Source organism: Micropterus salmoides, unplaced genomic scaffold (assembly GCF_014851395.1).
Source record: "Micropterus salmoides isolate LMB-PRFRI ecotype aquatic unplaced genomic scaffold, ASM1485139v1 Ms_hic_scaffold_2, whole genome shotgun sequence".
NCBI classification, from domain to species: Eukaryota; Metazoa; Chordata; class Actinopteri; order Centrarchiformes; family Centrarchidae; genus Micropterus; species Micropterus salmoides.
Window position 1 is genome coordinate 50570279 of NW_024041150.1, and position 21497 is coordinate 50591775.

Genomic DNA, 21497 nt, shown 5'->3' on the forward strand with positions numbered 1-21497 from the left:
GCTGCAGTGAATTATTTTAACCGATGAACTTGGACCAGGACAGGGGAAGGCTGCAGAGTCGGGAACGTGGAGTACAGGGTGTGGGCTACTTAACGAGATCACAACACTCGCCAGTGCTTCCTTGCTGTAGGGACAAGCGGTGGAGACCGAGGGGCTGACGGAGCGAGCCATAGGATAAGCTCTCTTTTAACCTGTGTCAGCACACTGGTTTTAGTTCGGCACACTGGTTTTAGTTCGGCACACTGGTTTTAGTTCGGCACACTGGTTTTAGTTCGGCACACTGGTTTTAGTTCGGCACACTGGTTTTAGTTCGGCCTTAATTGTAGCAATAAATTGTTAAATTTATTTCAGCCTGTGTGGTTTCTGCTCTGCTCTAACCCCCGATTTAAAAGAACCCGTGTGTGAGTCCTGGGGCTCAGAGTAGCTGTTCCCTAGGTGGCGTCGGCGTTTCCTTTTTAAATATACTGTAGTTTTACATAAAGCTTTTATCAAAACGGCCACACAGACACATGATTCGATGATCAGTCGACTAAAAGAACTGAAAGAACAAAAGAGGCCTTTACACTGGTTCCAATTCAGGCACAGCTGTAGTTGATTATACTCAAAATATTATGCTAACAATTTGCAATGACATTTCTGAGTAGAATGAAAGTAAAATAAAGAAGTTGGAATAACTTAAAATCAAATATTTTGACCACTTAATAACACCAAAACTTTTAAATTATAATAAAGTTGGTTGCTTGTAGAGAACGTTTGTTCACGTTTGTTACTAAGCTAAGTGAGTTAGTCTAACTATAAATGTCTCATGAGATGTGCTCATAAATGGCTTGAGTTGGAATTACTTACATTAATGCAAATTGTTACCTACATTTTAATTACGTAGAGCCAGTGTATTCTTTTGTAGAGTATACTTTAAAGACCAAATCTTGTTTTTATAAGGAAAATAATGTTTTTGAAAATAATTCTAATAAAAACACATTGATTAAAAAACACAAGGTTTGTTGTTGTTTTTAACATCTTTTAAATATCTGCAATATCTTTTTAAATGAAACGGTCACATTTAAATTATTACTAAATAAAATGTACAATGTACTTTAAATGTGACCAGGATATTTAAAAACATATTGAAAATGTTGTTTTATTTTAAAGATGTTAAAAACAACAACCTATCATGGTATCATAGCTCATCCTCAGCTGTTGGTTAACTTGACCTACTTTGGAGTCACAGCAACATGCCCATATTGGGCGCCATCTTTTATTGTGGGAGTATATTATTATAGTATATTTTTATTTTATATTATTATTAGACCCCAAAATTAAGACAAGGTCAGTTTTTAAGTCCTATTTTTGGACCAATACGGTAAATACTTGTACTGTGAGGCAGTACTTTGACTTGATTTTGGATCAGAGACATGTTTTCCCATCTACAAGTCTGTGATCCACCTGCAAGTGGAGTCGGGCACGTTCAGCTGAGAGAGCTTGTCCTGCAGCAGGGCCGGGATGATGGTGTTAAAAGCGGAGCTGAATCCACAAACTGGATCCTGGCGAAGGTTCATAAAATGCTTTATAACAAACGGTAGGTTAGTTGTATGAATGTTAACAACAAGAACTCCTCCTGCAGCCATGAGTGGAGGCTGCTGTGTAAACAGATGAGAAATCATGACATCTTATAAAAGATAATAAACATTAATAAACACTCAACAAGTCCTAACATCTTTATAATTGCAGGATAATGTGTGATAAAACTTGCATTCAGAGCCTATTTGCTGCTTATTAATGCTAAACTGGAGGAGAAGCAAGAGTTCAGTCTTCTTGGAAATCCCACACCTGCAGGTAGCCAGTTAAAACCAGTGCAGAGGTTTTGGAGCTGGTCCAGAGTCAATTAAAGGCAACAACTGAACACCAGGAAGAACAACTCAGTCTGGTTTAAGTCATGGCTGCGTTAACATTTGTGGTTTTGTTCTCATTTTCATGGATCTTTGTTCTGGCCAAAATAGGTAACGTACGTGTGTGTGTGTGTGTGTGTGTGTGTGTGTGTGTGTGTGTGTGTGTGTGTGTGTGTGTGTGTGTGTGTGTGTGTGTGTGTGTGTGTGTGTGTTTTACATATATACAGCAGTACAAACCCAGATTTCAGAGATGAAAACAGATGTGACAAAAGGCCTCTCTGTTTATTGATGATTTAGATGATTGATTAATTACCTTTGGTAATGTTGGTTTATGGATTCACCTTCTGTTTAATGATCATTAGGAGAGAAATGTGTAAAACTTCCTGTATTGCTTTCATTAGCTGACCTTATGGCTCATTTATACTCCTGCGTAGGTCTACATTACATTTACTCATTTAGCTGAGTTTTTTATCCAAAGCAACTTACAATTGCTGTACATGTCAGAGGTCGCACGCCTCTGGAGCAACGAGGGGTTAAGTGTCTTGCTCAGGGACACAATGGTGGATGTCTCACAGTGGGAATCGAACCCAGGTCTCCCACACCAAAGGAAAGCATCTGATCTATGCGCCATCATCACCCCTACGTCTACGCGCGTAGCTACACCGTAGGCTATGAACGTAGCCATGCATTTATACTTGTGTGTCGGTGGTTTTGGTCACTCTGCATTTACACCAACCAACACTAGTCGGCGGTAGCGCTACAGCGTCCACTGTGTTGACTTGTGCCGGCCGAACAGACCACTGCATTACAGCCGCTGGTTTGGCCGCTAGTAAAAGTTATTTCAAAGCACGGTGCACTTACTGTCGGCTCAGAGGCATTGCGAGGCTACCCAGCTGACCAGTCGCAGTGCTTATGGTCTGTGTCGCCTCGACGTGTAGTTACATTTTTGAGGAGGTGCACGTCAGGTGACAGCGTAGGGTACACTGTCGATGGGACGCAGGAGTATAAATTACACTTAAGAATTAGTTAATGACTGCAGTCTGCACAATTTACACAACAATTACTCACTATAACTTTTAATAATCAGCCTGCTGTTGTTGTAACTTATAAATTCATTCCTACTTACAACATATTCATTAAATATACACTTTGTAGAATTTGACTCTGTAAGCTGCTGAAACCGCAGAGACCAACATGTGTCCTCTCCCCTCTCGTGGTGTCTGTCCATGCAGATCCAGCAGCTTCATTTGTCTCTCTGAGAAGTAAAGCAGTTTCATACTGTAGGGACTCTTTCCTCAGTAGAAGTAGTTCAGACACAGTCTGAGTAGAGGACGGACAGACTGGGGACACATTTGGAAAACAAGGACAAAGATTCAAAGCTTCTAGGAAATAATAAACTTCACATGTTTAATATTTCAGCTGTTTGTTCAGGCTCAGAAATGCTGATGTCTGTATTCAGATGGGAAATAATATCAATAATCAATAATCTCCAAACAAGCAGAAAGCAGATGAAAGTAAAATGTCTCCTGTCTGATGGTGCGGAGGACGACTTGACTGACAGCTGTAGAAATGAGCAACATGAAGTCAGCGTGCAGCTGCAGCAGAGGAGTTAGTCTCTCCTTTCTGCAGCTGGGACTCAAGTTGTCTGAGAACAGGGTTTGAAATGCTGCTGAGTTCACATGTGCTGTTTTATAGAGACCTGATCTCTGCTGCTTCCATCAAAAGATGTTTGAACAACAGGAAACATTACAAGTCCTGACTGGAGGCTTTTCTCTTTCTGTTCAGAGCCACAGGAACTGAAGGTGGATCCAGGAGAGGACGCCACTCTGGAGTGTCGGGTTCGCAGTCGTTACATGGAATCAGATCTACATTGGATGAGAACTAAGCCGTGGTTAGATAGACCTCTCATGTACTTCCGAGTAAATATGTCATTTGAAAGATTCCTGGATCCATCTTTTCGTGGTCGAGTGGAGCTGAAAGATCCAGAGCTGAAGGACGGAAACTTTTCTGTGATTCTGAAGAACGTCACCATCAACGACGCTGGAACATATGAGTGTGATTGGGCCGGGTGGCGCTGCTTCAAGTACAGAATAGATCCCTTCAGCATCATCATTCTATCAGTAACAGGTAAACGTGTAGAGCTCAGAGTGTCTCTTTGTCTCTCAGGTGAGCGTGTAGAGCTCAGAGTGTCTCTTTGTCTCTCAGGTGAGCGTGTAGAGCTCAGAGTGTCTCTTTGTCTCTCAGGTGAGTGTGTAGAGCTCAGAGTGTCTCTTTGTCTCTCAGGTGAGCGTGTAGAGCTCAGAGTGTCTCTTTGTCTCTCAGGTCAGCGTGTAGAGCTCAGAGTGTCTCTTTGTCTCTCAGGTGAAGCTGCTTCCTGGTAGTTGAGCTGAGAAACATCACAGATCAGATGTTTGTGTTTTAGAAAGATGTTGCTGATGAGACTTTAGAGGAAACAGCTGCTACGAGTCATGTGATCAAAGTGCAGTAGATAATGTCTGACATTCTGTTCACCTGCTGACAGCTGATACCTCACACCTGTTTCTGCTCTGCAGGTCACACAGCTGGAAACATCTCAGCTGGAGAAAACAAGATAAAGTAATCAAGGACAGAGAAAAGATGGATGAAGGAAAAAAGTTCAGAGGAAACAAGGATGTAAGAAAAGCAGAAGGAAACAGGAGTTTCCTTCACAGCAGAGAACATGTCGGACTAGTTGTTGATCTGTTACTTGGCGCACTTCTTGTTGCTGTTGTTGTTGCTGCTGTCGTAGTTTTTCGTTTCATAATCTGTAGAAAATATAAAGTCCTCACAGAGATTAATTCATACTGACCTGCTGCTCATACAGAAACTGACCATCTGCAGTCCATCTATTTCGCCCCTGAACGTTTGTGTCCTGCTGCTGTCACACAAAGATGAAAAAGAAAAACACAAAGCAAACCGAACAACAAGTCACAGGCGAATATGTTGTAGTCCACAGGTGAGAATAAAAACATATAAATAACATGTGAGAACCTCTATTAATAAATGAAAAAAATACAATATTTCTGCATGACCACAGAGAGCAAGAAAGAAATTGCATCACTTTTAAGGTAACAGATTCCTGCTTCTGAAAATGAAATACATACATTCACATTTAGCTGACGCTTTTTATCCAAAGCGACTTACAATTGCTGTATATGTCAGAGGTCGCACGCCTCTGGTGCAACATGGGGTACATGTCTTGGTCAGGGACACATTGGTGGATGGGTCACATTGGGGCACTGAACCTCTGTCTCTCACACTGCTGCATGCAGTTTCCACCTTTGATGTTAGCCGGTATTCATCAAGCTTCTCAAAGTGCCATTTGAGTCTTAAGTGCTGAGAATTCATGAAATTTACTCCTACTTTTAAACTTAAGAATGAAATAAAGTTATCAAATGCCAGTAGGGGCTTGTGATGGCGCTGTGGAGACAGAGACATGCGCAAATCCTTCAGGAGGGGAAGAATTTCTGAATTATTTGACGACACACAGGTAATTAGGCGGGGTCGGACAGCGCAGGCATAAATTATGTCGGCGAGTTGGTGGGGACGTCATCTCACCACTGACTTTACACAGTAATGCATTTTCAGTTAAACTGAAGGTGGTGATGACACTTTGTTTCTTTGCATCAGGACAAATGCAGCAATGCTGATGATTTTGGCCCGTCACAACCATCAAAAGCACTTATGCTACAGCTCCACACATTGTCACGCGTTTCATTGACTTCTCAACAACACCCCCCAGTAATCCGACAGAAGCAAACACAGTTCATGCAAATAGCCGGCTTCACATGAGTAGTTATGGCACTCATATAAAGATCAACTTTTTTATCTTTCATTTCCAATGTGTATATCATAATGTATTCTCTTGAAAATTCTTAATTGTTAAACGTGTGTTGAATATAAACTCCTCTTAGGAATTTCACCGTTCAATGTGAATTCATCAGAGAATATTCTTAAATAAGGAAAACTATTCAGTGATTGGTCCTTGGCTACATCGTCATCCAAAATCCCATTTGCGGCACAGCAAACTACGGGCCCAGATCGTGATACATGCTGCATTATATCAGACTGCGGTTTATGTTTCTGTGTTCAGGTCATATTGTAGATTTTGGGGGATGGTTTCTGTTTGTTTCTGTTGTAAAGCTATAAGCTTTATTGTTCTGCTTTCAGAAGCTGCTTTTTAATGTCTCTTTGTTTTTAATTTAGTCTCTGACAATAATGTAGACGGTGAATGGTCTGTAGTTACTGAAATTCTTAAAGCTCAATAAATAAACTGCAGCAGAGCTGTTGACACATGTCTGTTCTCACTTGGAAAGCAGCTGAACCAGTCTCAGAGAAAAACAACTTGAGCCCCACCTGTGTCCCTCCCTGCACAGCTATTCACATCTTCTTACAAAACATCTTTGCTCCAAAGCAAGTGAAGGTCCTGCATTCAAAAAAAACTTAATTACAATTACAGAAGTGTTTACAGTACTTGTATCTGAAGTGTTTCAGCTGGTGGAGCTTATAATAACTACTTTACATAATGTTGGAGGTTTAATCTAAAGCCATGTTTCCATCACTGTTTTGCGCATTTTGAAGTATCACATTAGAAAAGGTTGATGGAATTGGCAAAATTCGGGGGGAAAAAAACATAGTTTTGCGAAAAAGTATTTAGGCTCGCTTGAGGTTATTTTTGCCTTTGTCGAAAAAAAAAGTAAATGTGCTAAATGGGAGATGGAAACACTTTTGCCAAATAAGATCAGATGTATCAAACATGCAACTCACGTCTGATGAGCTGTTTCCACTGTCAGCATCTTGCTGGATATTCCCATTCAGCGCGGAGAAATGGCTGGTAGCCAAAAAAAAAATTGCGTGACAATTGGATGAAAATATGGCTTACATGGCTCATACATACATACATGTTGTACAGGTAACATGGTAATCTGAAGATAACCTGGAACTACAGCTGTCAGATATATGTGGTACAGTAGAAGCAGCATGACATTGAAATACTAGAAATAGTAAAGTACAAGTGCCCTAAAATTCTGCTTACATGAGGCAATGTAATTGTGTAATTTCCCACCACAAGCAATGTGAGCTGTTGAACATGTTGATGCAGGTCTGAACTCAACACAATTCACCTGAGCAGAAAGCCGCCCAGGTAACAAACTCTGCCTTATCTCTCTTTATATCCAATATACACCAGGCTTTAAATCGGAGGATTAAAGGGTTTAAAACTTGACTCACTGTCTTTAAGGAAATCTGTAGAGTGGAGTGGGCAACATCACAAAATGTGTTTTCCATGTTACACAAAGTAACGCCAGAGAAAGATCACCCAACACTCTCCTACAGTCGGCCTGCACGGGTGAAGTACAGGTAGATGTAATCACTCTCTACAGCCAGCAGAGGGAGCTGTCGCATCTACAAAAGAGAGCAGCAAAGTGGTACCTGACCCCATTGTCTGCTGTGCACTCCCAGTCATATCAAACCCACGGCAGTGATTATATAAGCATATGAGGGTTATTACCATCTCACAAAAGTGAGTACACGCTTCATATTTTTGTAAATATATATATATATCTTTTTATGTGACATCACTTCAGAAATTACACTTTTGGCGCTTTTCCATTAGAGACATTCTACTCCTTGTGTTTGACACTACATGCATTTCCTGACTGTGTTGCAAAGATAACAAGCTGCACAAACAACCTATTTAGTCATTTATCTGTGGAGAACAGGCTGGAGTTGACTGAACTGATTAAATTTATTACTAAATTAGCCGTTCTAACTATTTTAGTATTTAATTACAGTAATTACTTTACAGCAACTACAGACCACTCTGGTTGATGTTTTTATGTTTGGTCCTGCAGGGCACAAATATAATTATAAAGACGAGAACAACGAGAAAGCAAAATCGAAAACAGCACAGATGCTTCACGACAGCGACATACAGCCGCTGTAAAGAAAAAATAACTGTTTGTCTGTTTGTTCCTGCTTTCTTTCTCTCCAGCAGCCTTCCTCTGTGCTTGTTTGATGTGTCCACAGAGCCCCCTACAGTGTCGCAGAGCAACAGCAACTCCAGCACATGAACAAAAAGAAATACATGAAGTGCACATTAACTCTTGCAAACAGTATAAACAACCTGCAGAGGAGATGGTGCATGGGTTGATGTAGGAGCCATGTTGAGAGGTTCAGTCTGCTTCGAAGAAAAACCTCTTGAAGAGAATCTTTGATTTAAGATGAAACACTTCAAACTGACTGTTGTCAACTTGAGTGAAATCTGCGTCGCATCGACTGGATTTGGCTTTGCTTTCAATCTAAATAAAACCTCATTCAGTAACATAAAATAAAAACAGTAAATACAGATGTAAAATACAGATTATTTAATGAAAATACGTTTAACTACAACACAAGAACAGCAATGGTGGAGGTTCATTCTTGACCTTGGGAACAAATCTGTAATAAACATGGGTGTGATGAGACACTCTAGTAATAAATGAGTCTAAACTCAAGCCTCACATACTACCTCTTTGTTGGAGCTTTTGACCACATCCCATGGCCTTCTTAAACAAACTGAACTTCCTCATCACATGACTTTAGTCCAGCACGGTCACATGATAAAAGGTGGATGTATTCAGGTGGAGATGGTAACCGCTTAGGTACCTCAGGTCAGTCTGCACAGATTACGTGCGGCTGAATAAGTACAACAGCTAAAGACTTAAGGAGAAAGAGAAATACCTAAATATTTAACACAGAACAAGACAGAGCAGGAGAGTGAAAAGGAGAGAGAGAAGCAAGCAAGATTTAGAGAGAGCCGCTAAAAGAAAGAGGAGTGTTTGATTATTCCACACTAACGTTACTCAGCATGCCTGCATTTTGAGAGAGCACGAGAGAAAATCCACATTGGTTCAAGCTTCAGAGCTCAATTCGCTTCGACAACAACAGTCACCGAGCAGGAGACAGATCAAGGAGGACATTCACATCTGACACCAGAGAGCATCTGTGAACATAGAAAAAGGTTACCATCTCCACCTGTTATCATTTGACTCAGTGTCATACTGAGGTCATGTGGTGATTACGAAGGCTGATCCATCCAGGGTTGGTTGGTTGGGCAAAAGCAGGAGTCTTGATGAAATCACCTTGGACTTTTCTCAACAGCAATAGGCAAGTTTTTAACATTTTGTTACGAAACGCGTAATCAAGGAAATACTTCACAAATAAATGGACAGTGGGAAAATAATACTTTATTATAGTAAAGTACATAGGTAGAATAAAAACTAAACAATATAGAGATAATTCATGAACAAATATTCAACTCTACTACTTAGAGAGAATAGTTGTTCCTTAAAAGTGAAAATCCAAGTGAATCAGGGGCTGTAACGAAGCAGGATCGATGGATAACTTCGAGGTCAGCCGAGCTGATAGAATAAGGCTGACATTTTCATACACGCCATAAAAGCCCCTCCGCAGCCTCCGATGCTGATAAGCAGCGCACTCTTGACAGACTGGGCCACTTTCAGACTTGTGAGTTTGGTTTGAAATGCTGTTTCACAGATATTTCCTGAGCTGACTGTTGGCTGTGTGTGATGTGATGCAGGCGCAGATCGCCATAATACGTTTACACGTGTCTTTCCGTTTTCTTTTCTGTCTTTTTTTCTGTCCGTCAAAGCGGCGGATGGCCCAAAGATTTCACCCACCACCAAGTTATCCGCAGGAGCTACTTTCATTCCCTGAGTGATGAAGTTAAGTTTCTGTAGTGTCAGCTACATTGTACAACAACAAGTCAACGTTACAGCGTAACGTGCAAATTTGATGCTTCCTCTGCAGACTGGTTTAGTCTTGGGTGTCATGAGAGTGTAATCGCAGCCTTTGTGATTAGAAAATCTGGTTTTATCACATTGCGATAATATGGCAAATGCAATTAATCGTTCAGCCCTACTCAGTAGAATGTATGTTATTGTAGCCATGACGTGCTGCTCAAAAATATACAGTTATTGTTGTTTATCACTCAGTTTGTAGAGAAGAATCCTGTAGCATGATGAAAAAGTTAAAATGAAGCACTGTGACTGCGTTGGTGACGTTTAAGGGAACCACTCTGAGTGAAAGCTTTCCCACATTGATCACAGCAGTACGGTTTCTCTCCAGTGTGAACACGTTTGTGGGTTTCTAGGTCAGTTGATGTAGTGAAAGCTTTCACACACAGGCCACAGCTGTACGGTTTCTCTCCGGTGTGAACACGACAGTGCCTTTTTAGTTCAGCTGATGTAGGGATATTTTTTCCACACTGCTCACACCAGTATGGTTTCTCCCCAGTGTGAACACGTCCATGAATTTTTAGTTTATCGGATGTTGTGAACGCTTTTCCACATTGATCACAGCTGTATGGTTTTTCCCCAGTGTGAACACGTTGGTGTATTTTTAGGCAACCAGATGTCGTGAACGCCGCCACACATTGGTCGCAACTGTACGGTTTCTCTCCAGTGTGAACACGTCGGTGGATTTTTAGGCAACCAGATGTAGTGAACGCTGCGCTGCATTGGTCACAGCTGTACGGTTTCTCTCCAGTGTGAAAACGTTTGTGTTTTTTTAGTTCACCTGATGCAGTGAAAGCTTTACCACATTGGTCACACCTGTACGGTCTCTCTCCAGTGTGAACACGTTGGTGGACTTTTAGTTCACCTGATCGAGTGAAAGTTTTCCCACACTGGTCGCATCTGTACGGTTTCTCTCCAGTGTGAACTCTCTGATGAATCTTTAAAGATCCAGATGTTGAGAAGGATTTATCACAGTGATGACAGCGGTTGATTCCCTCTCTTCCTCTCAGTTTCTGTAACAGATAGACGTACAGAGAGAAAGACAGTGAGTGAGATGTCATGGTGGAGCGAGCTATCCAGCAGAATAAATGACATTTAGAGCATCTGTGGAACATAAACCACAATGTTCAAGAATGACTAATGCATTAACACCTGTAATCACAAACTGCAGGGGTTGTCCACAGAGGGGCCTTTTAATCTTCATCGCAATATGAACATGTGCAATAAACACATCACAAAAGATGGCTGAAATGCAATGATTAACAAAAACTAATTTTATTTAGCAATGGGCACCAAAATGCATTATTAAACAGGCCCCTAATGAATGAATGTAGTAATTATTATCAGGCTTCCTCCTCTGACCATACTCTATGTCGGCTCCTCCACACACACACACACACACACACACAACACGCAGGCAATCTGCTGTGGAGATGAAGTGAAGTAAATCCACATGCAAAAAAAGTTAAAGCCAATACTCAATCAATCCACCTGCTTGGTAATAGCAAAAGGTTTCAAACAAGCTCAAACAAAAGCTGTCAGCCTGTAGCACAGGCCGTATTAAAGAAGTGGACGTAGCCTCCATGACGTCACTCATCGTTTGTGGACTACCGTTTTGAACAGGGGTGTGACGAGATGACAACATTAAAATATGAAAAAATATAAATGTGCACGTTTGCAGGTATTGACACACTTTTCCACAAGTGCATAAAAGGGAAGTCACACATGTCACAAAGTAATGTGGAAGTGCTGCACAAATGTGCAAGACCCAGTGCACATGTACAAATTACTTCTTGTGGATATGATTTAACACAAGACAAATGTAAAAATACATATTTGTGGATAGTGAAATATTGTAGATCATAGTACACATTTGTGGATTATCTTCTGTGGGTCCAACAAAACCGTCCTTAATTAAAGAGGCGGTATTATGCTCATTTTTCAGGTTGAAAATCTTATTTAGGGGTTGTACCAGACAGGTTTACATGTTCTAATTAAAAAAAAAACAACATACGTTTGTCATACTGCACATTGCTGCAGCTACTCTTTTGTGTTGAACGCTTCGTTTTAGCTATGTAGTGATGCATCTTGCCTCTAAATGATCCTTGTTGGGAGTTGCACATATGCAGTTCTTAGTTAAGGAGCAAGAGTTTCAGAGTGGTGAGTTACTAATCTGTAACAAAAGTATCTAACAACAAAAGAGACCCGGGTTCAATCCCACTGTGACACATCCACCATTGTGTCCCTGAGTAAGACACTTAACACCTAGTGGCTCCAGAGGCGTGCGACCTCTGACATATATAGCAATTGTAAGTCGCTTTGGATAAAAGTCAGCTAAATGAATAAATAAATGTAGGAGAGGTGTGTGTGCTGCAGCTCAGTGTTTTTCCACTGGTGTTTTTGAGGGTGTGTCAGACTAACCGCTTGGCGAGGTGTTTGCTTTCATCCCTGTAAGGTCAAAGGGATGAAAGGGAAGCGGCTGGACTACAAACGAGCGGTTTTCAAGCAGTTCAGAGCAGAGATTAGCAGATTTTACTAGTGGGGCTCATTTATCCAGCAGTGGTGGTTTGCCAAATAGGGGGAACATAATACTGTGGAACACTGGTTTCTGTTATGTGCAACCACATGCGACGGGCGCTGCACTTCCAGCTTTTGCGTTCCATCAACATTATCTTATTAACATTTAGAATATCTATTTTTGGCATTTGAATTCAGAATTGTCCATGTGGCAAGGCATCTAAGAATCAAGTGCAGATTCTGTGTATGGTTCGTTCTTTGCTTATTTTGTTTCAAAAACCAAATCATTTTTAGTCTTTCTGTCTTAAAACCAAAACAGAAAAATATTGATTTTGATATTTAAAGAGTCCGATTTGTGTAACTTTGTGTGTTATACTTGATAAACCTGCAGCAGATACACGTGGGCAATGGCTGTGCCTGATTAAATGCTTGAGCTTGAAAATCAACATGGCTTTTTAGTTTGAAAAACAGGACAATATCATGTAGCTGCAGTACTGGAGGTATGCAGCTATATAATATTGGCTCACTAACTCACTAGCAACTGGAATACGAACTGTTTCCTCAGAATCCTCCGGAAGGTTCGGGTAATTTTCGTTCAGCCTCTTCCTCAACAACGCATGTTACTGTACAAAGCAAGTGTGGAGTGTGGAGTGGATTTATTCTGAAACAGTAGTCAGTCCTGTCATTTCTCCCTAGTTCATTACTTCTAACTATTATTTAACATAACTTTCCGTTGCTAAATTAGCCACAATGCCAATGCCGTGTTTATCAGTGGAGGAGCACTAACGTAAATGAGCGTTTAAACTATAGTGTTTGATGGATTCTAAATATATCTGCGAGCTGCTTGACTTTAGTTACAGTCAGCGTGTCAGAAATGATTAAACCAGAACGGACTTGTGAATAAAAGTGAGCTGTACATCTAACACGGCTTCCTACCTAACAAAGTTCTCTAACGTTACTACTTCTTTTAAGTGTGAAACGTTAGTGTGAAAGTTGCAGGTCCTCGTTGTAGACAGTCATATAGTAGATTAATTAAAACAGCAGTGTTTCCTCTGTGTCACTGTATCATAGTGGCATGTTTTAGAAAGTAGTCATTGTGGCAGATTATATGTAAGGTAGGCCTAATAACTATTGCATGACTAAAATACACTGCTCAAAAGAATAAAGGGAACACTAAAATAACACATCCTAGATCTGAATAATGAAATAATCTCATTAAATACTTTCTTTACATAGTTGAATGTGCTGACTACAAAATCACACAAAAATTATCAATGGAAATCAAATTTATCAACCCATGGAGGTCTGGATTTGGAGTCACACTCAAAATCAAAGTGGAAAACCCTACAGGCCGATCCAACTTTGATGTAATGTCCTTAAAAAAGTCAAATGAGGCTCAGTAGTGTGTGTGGCCTCCACGTGCCTGTATGACTCCCTACAACGCCTGGGCTCCTGCTGAGGTGGCGGATGGTCTCCTGAGGGATCTCCTCCCAGACCTGGACTAAAGCATCCGCCAACTCCTGGACAGTCTGTGGTGCAACGTGGCGTTGGTGGATGGATAGATAGTCCATAGCATCAATGCCTTCCACTTGCAGGAACTGCTGACACACTCCAGCCACATGAGGTCTAGCATTGTGTTGCATTAGGAGGAACCCAGGGCCAACCGCACCAGCAAATGGTCTCCAAGGGGTCTGAGGATCTCATCTCGGTACCTAATGGCAGTCAGGCTACCTCTGGCGAGCACATGGAGGGCTGTGCGGCCCCCCAAAGAAATGCCACCCACACCATTACTGACCCACCGCCAAACCGGTCATGCTGGAGGATGTTGCAGCAGCAGAACGTTTCCACGGCGTCTCCAGACTCTGTCACGTCTGTCACATGTGCTCAGTGTGAACCTGCTTTCATCTGTGAAGAGCACAGGGCGCCAGTGGCGAATTTACCAATCTTGACGTCCTGCACGGTACAACCCCCACCTGTGGACGTCGGGCCCTCATACCACCCTCATGGAGTCTGTTTCTGACCGTTTGAGCAGACACATGCACTTGTGGCCTGCTGGAGGTCATTTTGCAGGGCTCTGGCAGTGCTGCTCCTGCTCCTCCTTGCACAAAGGCGGAGGTAGCGGTCCTGCTGCTGGGTTGTTGCCCTCCTACGGCCTCCTCCACGTCTCCTGATGTACTGGCCTGTCCTGGTAGCGCCTCCGTGCTCTGGACACTACGCTGACAGACACAGCAAACCTTCTTGCCACAGCTCGCATTGATGTGCCATCCTGGATGAGCTGCACTACCTGAGCCACTTGTGTGGGTTGTAGACTCGTCTCATGCTACCACTAGAGTGAAAGCACCGCCAGCAAGTGACCAAAACACATCCAGGAAGCATAGGAACTGAGAAGTGGTCTGTGGTCACCACCTGCAGAACCACTCCTTTATCGGGGGTGTCTTGCTAATTGCCTATAATTTCCACCTGTTGTCTTTTCCATTTGCACAACAGCATGTGAAATTGATTGTCAATCAGTGTTGCTTCCTAAGTGGCAGTTTGATTTCACAGGAGTGTGACAGACTTGCAGTCACATTGTGTTGTTTAAGTGTTCCCTTTATTTTGTTTGAGCAGTGTACATATGTAATTATTTGCCTATGTAGGAGAGGCCTGTTTATCATTATTATTATAGCAATAATATTATAGCAATGAAAATATCAAAATTGGTATTGGACTTAAAAATCCCATTTCGGTCGGGCTCTAGTTATGAGCTGTACCGTTGATTGGTCAATTAATTGTTAATGGCACTGAGAGTGGCAAATAATTATGATGCACATTGTTCCTGTTTACATTGCAAATGTGCTCTAACTTTTATAAGATGTATGATAATGCAACATTCACAGTTGGAGAACGTGTTGCTGTCGAGTTCGCAAGATTACAAAACAGACATGTTTACTTTCTAAAGAAAAAAGCAGTTCTCCTGTCAGCGGCTAATCCGTCCCAAACTCCCATTAACAAAATCAGTTTTGTAAGGTGTTGAGTAAGAGGAAACTATAAAAATGTTGTGAATCGCTACAAAATTGTTTTTATTGGTCCCTAAATTTGGCAAATGTAATGCATGACGTCATTCCGTCTTCGTATATTAAAATAGTGTCAGTTTGTCCCAGTGTGTTGCAGTACCGACATGTAAGCTGCTTCGTCACTAGACAGCAGATCAACTGTTCAGATCAGTGCTCGCACAGCGCTGCACAGACACCTATTTCTTACTGTATACACCTGTTTGGTCCATGACAGGACTTGATGTCAGTGGAACTTTCTGTTTCTGCAGCAGAAACACTTATAAAAGATGTATTTTTAAAAGCAGCATTCATTTTATTGTCCTGACTGTTAATTAGCACATGGCTTAAACAACTTCAAGTTTAATTTAAAAGGTGATAGCTAAATGAGAGGCAGCCTATCAGCGTTGAGATTGTCTGGACGTCACCAACGGCTTCATAGCGTTGTGTGGAGAGGGCCAGGCCGAGCAGGTGATTGAAATGCCGCTGGCCGGCGGAGAGCTACTAAGCAGAGGACAGAGCAGCGCTGCAGCTTTTGGACAAATAAACACCCATAGGATTGCTGGATTCTGCTCTGACAACTACGCCTTTAACCGCAGGAGGAGCTCAGAGTAAACTGCTTTTATTAAATTAGCTTTTTACTTTAGTTTTGGGGATTACAAAGTTGCTTTATCTTCACTCCAGCTTCTCAGCAGCTAGCTGCTAGCTTCCGTGCACATCCGGTTCCACTGTTGTCGTTAGCATTGGTTGGCACCCAGAGCTCTGTTGCACTACTACTTCATATTTACATATATAAAACGGACAAAACTGGACATTACTGGGAGAAAGAAAGCGAGGAAGTTGAACTACCTGGTGAGTTCAAATAATATGTGTCTGTAACTTTATTCCAGCTATCGTTCTTTACTGTGAACTTGTTAGCATAGCATAGCCCTGATCGATCCAAACTCCATTCAAAAACAAAACATTTTAGAAATTGTTGTCCTGCGGTCTTGCTGACAGACCTGACAAACAAACGGCATCATATTGTAGTTATTTCAGCATCAGTTAGATTTTTTTATTGCAAATAAATCACAGCAAAATGTTTACTTTGGTTTCATACAGCTGTGGTATTTGTGGGTTGCGAGGATTAAATTCGCATTTGGTGTGAATGCACAGTTAGCGACTTTATTCTGTCTTTTTCTCGCTTCGTAACGAGTGTTACAGGATGAGAGGCTTACCTGAAGACAGGCTATTATCAAATTGCGTCGGACTTGGTAAATGTAGCGCAAAGATGGAGGATACACGTGACAAAATCTGTTTTTTAAAATAAGGTTTTAACTCAACGTGTACAGTGTGGAAAGATTAATTGCATTATATTCACAGAAAGTATTAAACATGTTACATGTGTCCATTAAAAGTAAATTACAATGTAGGGAAAGTACTTAGAAACAGTGTTGGGGTAGTTTCTCAAAAAAGGTAATGGATTACACATTAGTAGTTACTTTTTTAAAGTAATGCCTTACTTTACTAGATTACTCACTGCTGAAAGTAACAAGTTACTTTACTTTTGGATTACTGCGTAACATCACCTGTGATACACAACAACAATATATAGTTACACCTCATATCTGCTCAGATCAACACAAATCCTTTTTATAATGAGGACATACACAGGATCTCTCTTTTATGCTCTTTAATACTACAAAGCTGACAGCAAAATTGTGAACATCAGCCCAACATTTCTCAAGAGAAGAACAAGGCTAGATTTGGACATTTCACTGGAAACATTTATTTTTTTAAATAATGAAGACTGTGATTCTTACTGCTGAATCATTTTTATTATCATATGCAGCCATTTTGCTACAATTACGCTTCACACAACAGCTGCGGCTGTGTTTGAGACCTTGAGTTTTCTTTTCTTCATGAGAGGGAAGAATTTAGAAAGTTGCGGGGAGCCCCCAGCTGCAGTAGAGCATGGATTATTGGAAAATAATCTAATTGCGATTTTTTTTTCTCCAATATTGCGATTTAATATGCGATTAATTTTTAAGCTCATAACCTTCTTTATTATTCAAAATGGACAAGCAGTAAATCGGTGTATAGTGTGACCAACACAACATTAGATAGAACTACACTTTCTTGTGTTATGAAGAATTAGGTAGAATTATTATTATGAGCAATGGTGGAGAAGATATATCAAACAATAATAATATGAGGTTGATAATTCGAGTCAAGTCATGGCATTAAATAATATGATATAATATCATCAGGTCGGCCTACAGACCACAAGAAAAACTAAGTTCACCACAGTGTGTTATACAGAAAGCGCTCAATACAAAACCCACAGTTCATCTCCATCTCTTAGGAGTTCATCTTTCTAGATCGCAGTAAGCAAACAAAAAAATACTTTAGGTTCCATTGAAAAGTTTGCCACCGAAAATAAAACCGAGTGTCGCCTCTCGTGTTTAATAGACAAGCTTAGTAATTCTCCTATAACACCAGAGTTCCCCCGCAGCCTCCGATACGGCTGAGCAGCGCACTGGCTCTAACCGGGCTGTAACTCGGGACAGACTGGGCCTCTTAAGGACTTGTGCATTTAGTTTGAAATGCTGTTTTACAGATATTTTCTGAGCTGACTGGTGGCTGTGTGTGACGCAGGCGCCAATCGCTACTATACGCTTACCTTACTACACGTCTTTCTGTTGTGCATTTTTCCTGTCCGTCAAAGCGGCGGATGGCCCGACGATTTCACCCACCAGCACCACGTTACCCACGGGGGGCAGCTTAAGGCCGTTGTACAACAAGAAGGCAAGGTACAGCGTAAGGTGCAGACAAAGCATCAAATTCTTGGGTGTCATGTGACCAGAGTGTAATCGCAGCCTTTGAGATTAGGAAATCTCGTTTTTTTACATCGCGATAATATCGCAAATGCAATTAATTGTTCAGCCCTAACATGGATCATGTGTAATATTCATCCAGCTACAGGGAACGATCCTGAACCGTTCACCGCGTGTCGGTCGTACTAGCGACACAACCCGTACCGGAGAGGGAGTGGGGCGGACCAGGACAGGAGATCACGGAGCGACCGGCCCGCTGCAGATGGTCGGTGATCGTTCCCTCTGGCTGGATGAAGTCTGATGCTCCGCATGATCCATGATGACAGAGAAATATAGAGATTAATGTGAATAAAGCAAGCTGTCAATATTTTAGAGACCCCCAAAAATATCACAAATCATGCTTTTAGGGAAGCTGATGTCTTATTAAAGGGGAGCTAAGTTCCCCCTGGCTCCTCTGTAGCTCGCACCCTGAGCAGGAGTCTCTCAAATTGTTTGTCAGTCAACCTGTTCCTCCTCAGAGTCAGTACATGACTGCCCAGGCTAAAGAGTCTCGCCACAGAGGGTATCGATGTCCTTTCACAAAACAATATGAAGTAATACCTGCACCCCTCGAAAGAATTCTTTGGCAGCTCTGCAATTTCAGCTTACACATGAACTGGCGCCGAAATCAAAGGTGAGGTCGGAAAAGTGTTACGCAAACACACACGAAAAGGGACGTTTGATTTATTTTTCTCCCCTCCTGTTGTGCAGATAGTTCAAGAACCAGTTTGCAAGTAACACAATGGTTATGTTATTAGTAAGTGTAATGTGACTACTGAAGTTATCAACAGTAATGCGTTACTTTGTACTTTGTACCCTCAACACTGCTTACAAATTACTCTTTGGTTTACAGTTGCTGGAAAATCATTACCTAAATGAGTGGACTTTTTTTTGCCGTTTCATCATCTATACAGCGTGTTTATGATCAAATTCTTTACTGGCGTACAAAATTGTTAATAAGAGTTCAAAGTTCTTCATAGATCAAGCCTCTTTATTTTGTTTTTAGTGCCCCAAACTACTGCACTTAACTTTAAAATGTACACATATTTCTTCCACGGGGGCAAACCCCCAGACACCCTAGAGGGTCGGTGTCTACCAACCATAGTCTCACAAAATCCGGGAAACACTATATCCAATAGGCTATTGCAACAAAACTGACAACACCACAGAGGAAGAGCCATCCACTAACACTACAGTGAAGTTATTTACTGCGGTCGAACTGTTATCAAGTGTGACACAATCTCATTATAATATTCAATCCAGCTCACTATCTCTGTAGCTGTGCCTCTGGTGAAAGATACACAAATAGTAAAGTCAGTTACTAAAAAGCAGCATGTATCACGTCAGCTAAATACAATAAATGTAACGTTCATCGTGTAACGAGCAAGGATAAGGTCCATGAGCCTTTTTTCCGGGAGTATTCGAGTTGATTTGCCTCTGAGCCGGGAACGCTGAAGTAACAGAGGCTGAAAAGTCACAGCTTGCACGCTGGTGTTTGTGTTTATTGCAGGATTTCTGTATGAACGCGGTTGCGTCTCGGGTTATGCTCGCTCATGAGTTCAAGCGAGCACACGCCGGGTTGAAAATCTTAACACCACACCGCTATTGGCTGCTGAAAACTCCATAATGCCCCTTTAAATATAATATTTTCACAAATAGAATAAAGGTTCACAATTCTGAATCTGTGCATTAAAAGAAACTTTAGCCTCTCTATAATAATCTAGTCCAGATTTGACAGCTCGAGGCATAGTGGTTTATGATCAGGGCCTGGTCCCATGTATAAAATTTAAATTGCCCTTTAAATTACTGTAACAAATAAAAAAGACTGTTTTAGACAGCGTTGAGACTTTATCTAAAACCTCTAACAGCTTTCACAACAGTAAGAGGAGCAAAACACGGAGGATCAGTCAGTCAGAAACGAAACTTTCTGTTAACTGCCTAACCGGAAGTTAACTTCAGCTTTGTCCAGTCTGAGCAAGCTAAGTTAGCTAGCATGCTAACACCTACATGCTACAAGAGACCTCCTCCTCCTCCTCCTGCTCCTCCTGCTCTCCGGTTCTCCGGTTCCGACCGTCACATTAAGTGTGGGTTCTGTAAAGATACGGGGTTCTGATGGCTCCACTGTTGAATCCTGCTACATTACATCTTGTTTACAGTCAATATGAAGCTACGTGTCGGAACCAGGCCGAGCTAACGCCACGTTAGCTTCTTGTTAGCTGCTAGCTGTGTTCATGAACACTGACCTGAACATCGGTGCTATCAGAGCTCGAGCCTGCTGTTTGTCCTCCGGGGACGTTGTTGCTCCGGGGCTCCGGGTCCTGGTTGTCCTCCTCCATCCCGCTCTTGGTCCTGGTCTCTGAGATCCAGCAGGTCTCCTTTGTGACTGTCGGAGCTCTTCAGATTCAGGAGCGCTGCGGGACCTCGTGGAGCTTTACGCCCCCTTAGTTACTGTTGCTAAGCGCTTAGCAGATTGAAGCTTTTTGTCCCGCAGAGATTCACAAACCATCGTTACTGTATCAGCAGCTGGAGACTCTGTTCTGTTCTCCAGACTGCAAACAGCCTTAAAACGAGTTCTGGTGATTCAGTTCATTTCAAACAGTCATTTCTTTTTGTCCTCATTGTTCCATATTTAATACTTGTGGGTCATGAAAGTGCGTTTATGCTGAAGTGGCCGTGAGAGACGTGTTTGTTTCTGACAAGTTTTCCTAGAATTATTTTCAAAGTGATAGAAACCAAAGATCAAATGTGTTGACTCCATTTTTTTAAAGGTGTGTTTAAGCTGAAGTTAGCAGGATAAGCCACTGATGTGTCTCTTCTGGTCCTTCAGTAGTTAACTGCTGCTTCTTGTCCCTGACACAGACACAGATCTGAGATCAGTATTGGAGCAGCAGCATCAGCTGTCTGAAACTGACACTGAGTGATTTCTAAACCTGTGACAGGTGAGGAGTGTAAATGAGGCTGCAGTGAGGGAGGACTCACTCAGTGTTTCACTGGATCACCTGAAGAGACCGGCTCAGGTGTGTTTGACTGCTGTGAGGAAACAACAAGAAATGAATCAGGTGTTGTGAGGAGACGAGTTATGGATCATTTTGAGAAGCATGAATATCCTCTGAGGAGGAAAACTGTAAATACAACCTCCAATGTACAGAAAGCATTTCTCCACTCAGCATCATGAAAATGGATCTAAAGCTGTGAGACTGATGGATTCACCAGGCAGAAAGACTTTGGTTACAGCGCCCCCATGTGGCAGAGTGGGGCCAAATTTTCTCCATGTGTGAGGACAGAGTGAAGTCTAATGTGTTGAAGATTTATCACTCCAGAGTAAATGAGGAGATGTCAACAACAACAAGTCAAACAGAACAACAGTTTGGTCCTTCAGCTTTAACCCTGTGTTCG

General features: G+C 41.7%; 1 protein-coding gene across 1 annotated transcript; it reads right to left on the reverse strand.

Moving 5' to 3' along the window:
• Nucleotides 1-9175: 9175 nt before the first annotated feature.
• On the reverse strand, nucleotides 9176-20578 carry LOC119912682 (zinc finger protein 239-like). Its single transcript, XM_038731970.1, has 2 exons — nucleotides 20345-20578; nucleotides 9176-10713 (listed from the first exon to the last, which is right to left on the reverse strand). Exons 1-2 carry the CDS (start codon nucleotides 20435-20437, stop codon nucleotides 9934-9936), a joined length of 873 nt encoding a protein of 290 aa, XP_038587898.1. The 5' UTR covers nucleotides 20438-20578; the 3' UTR covers nucleotides 9176-9933.
• Nucleotides 20579-21497: the final 919 nt, after the last annotated feature.

Excerpts from the sequence above, each read along its gene's own strand:
- LOC119912682 (XM_038731970.1), bottom strand. The coding sequence starts at position 20,437 with ATGGAGGAGGACAACCAGGACCCGGAGCCCCGGAGCAACAACGTCCCC. Across the intron at positions 10,714-20,344 it reads CTGATAGCACCGATGTTCAG|AAACTGAGAGGAAGAGAGGG; the intron begins GTCAGTGTTCAT and ends TATCTGTTACAG.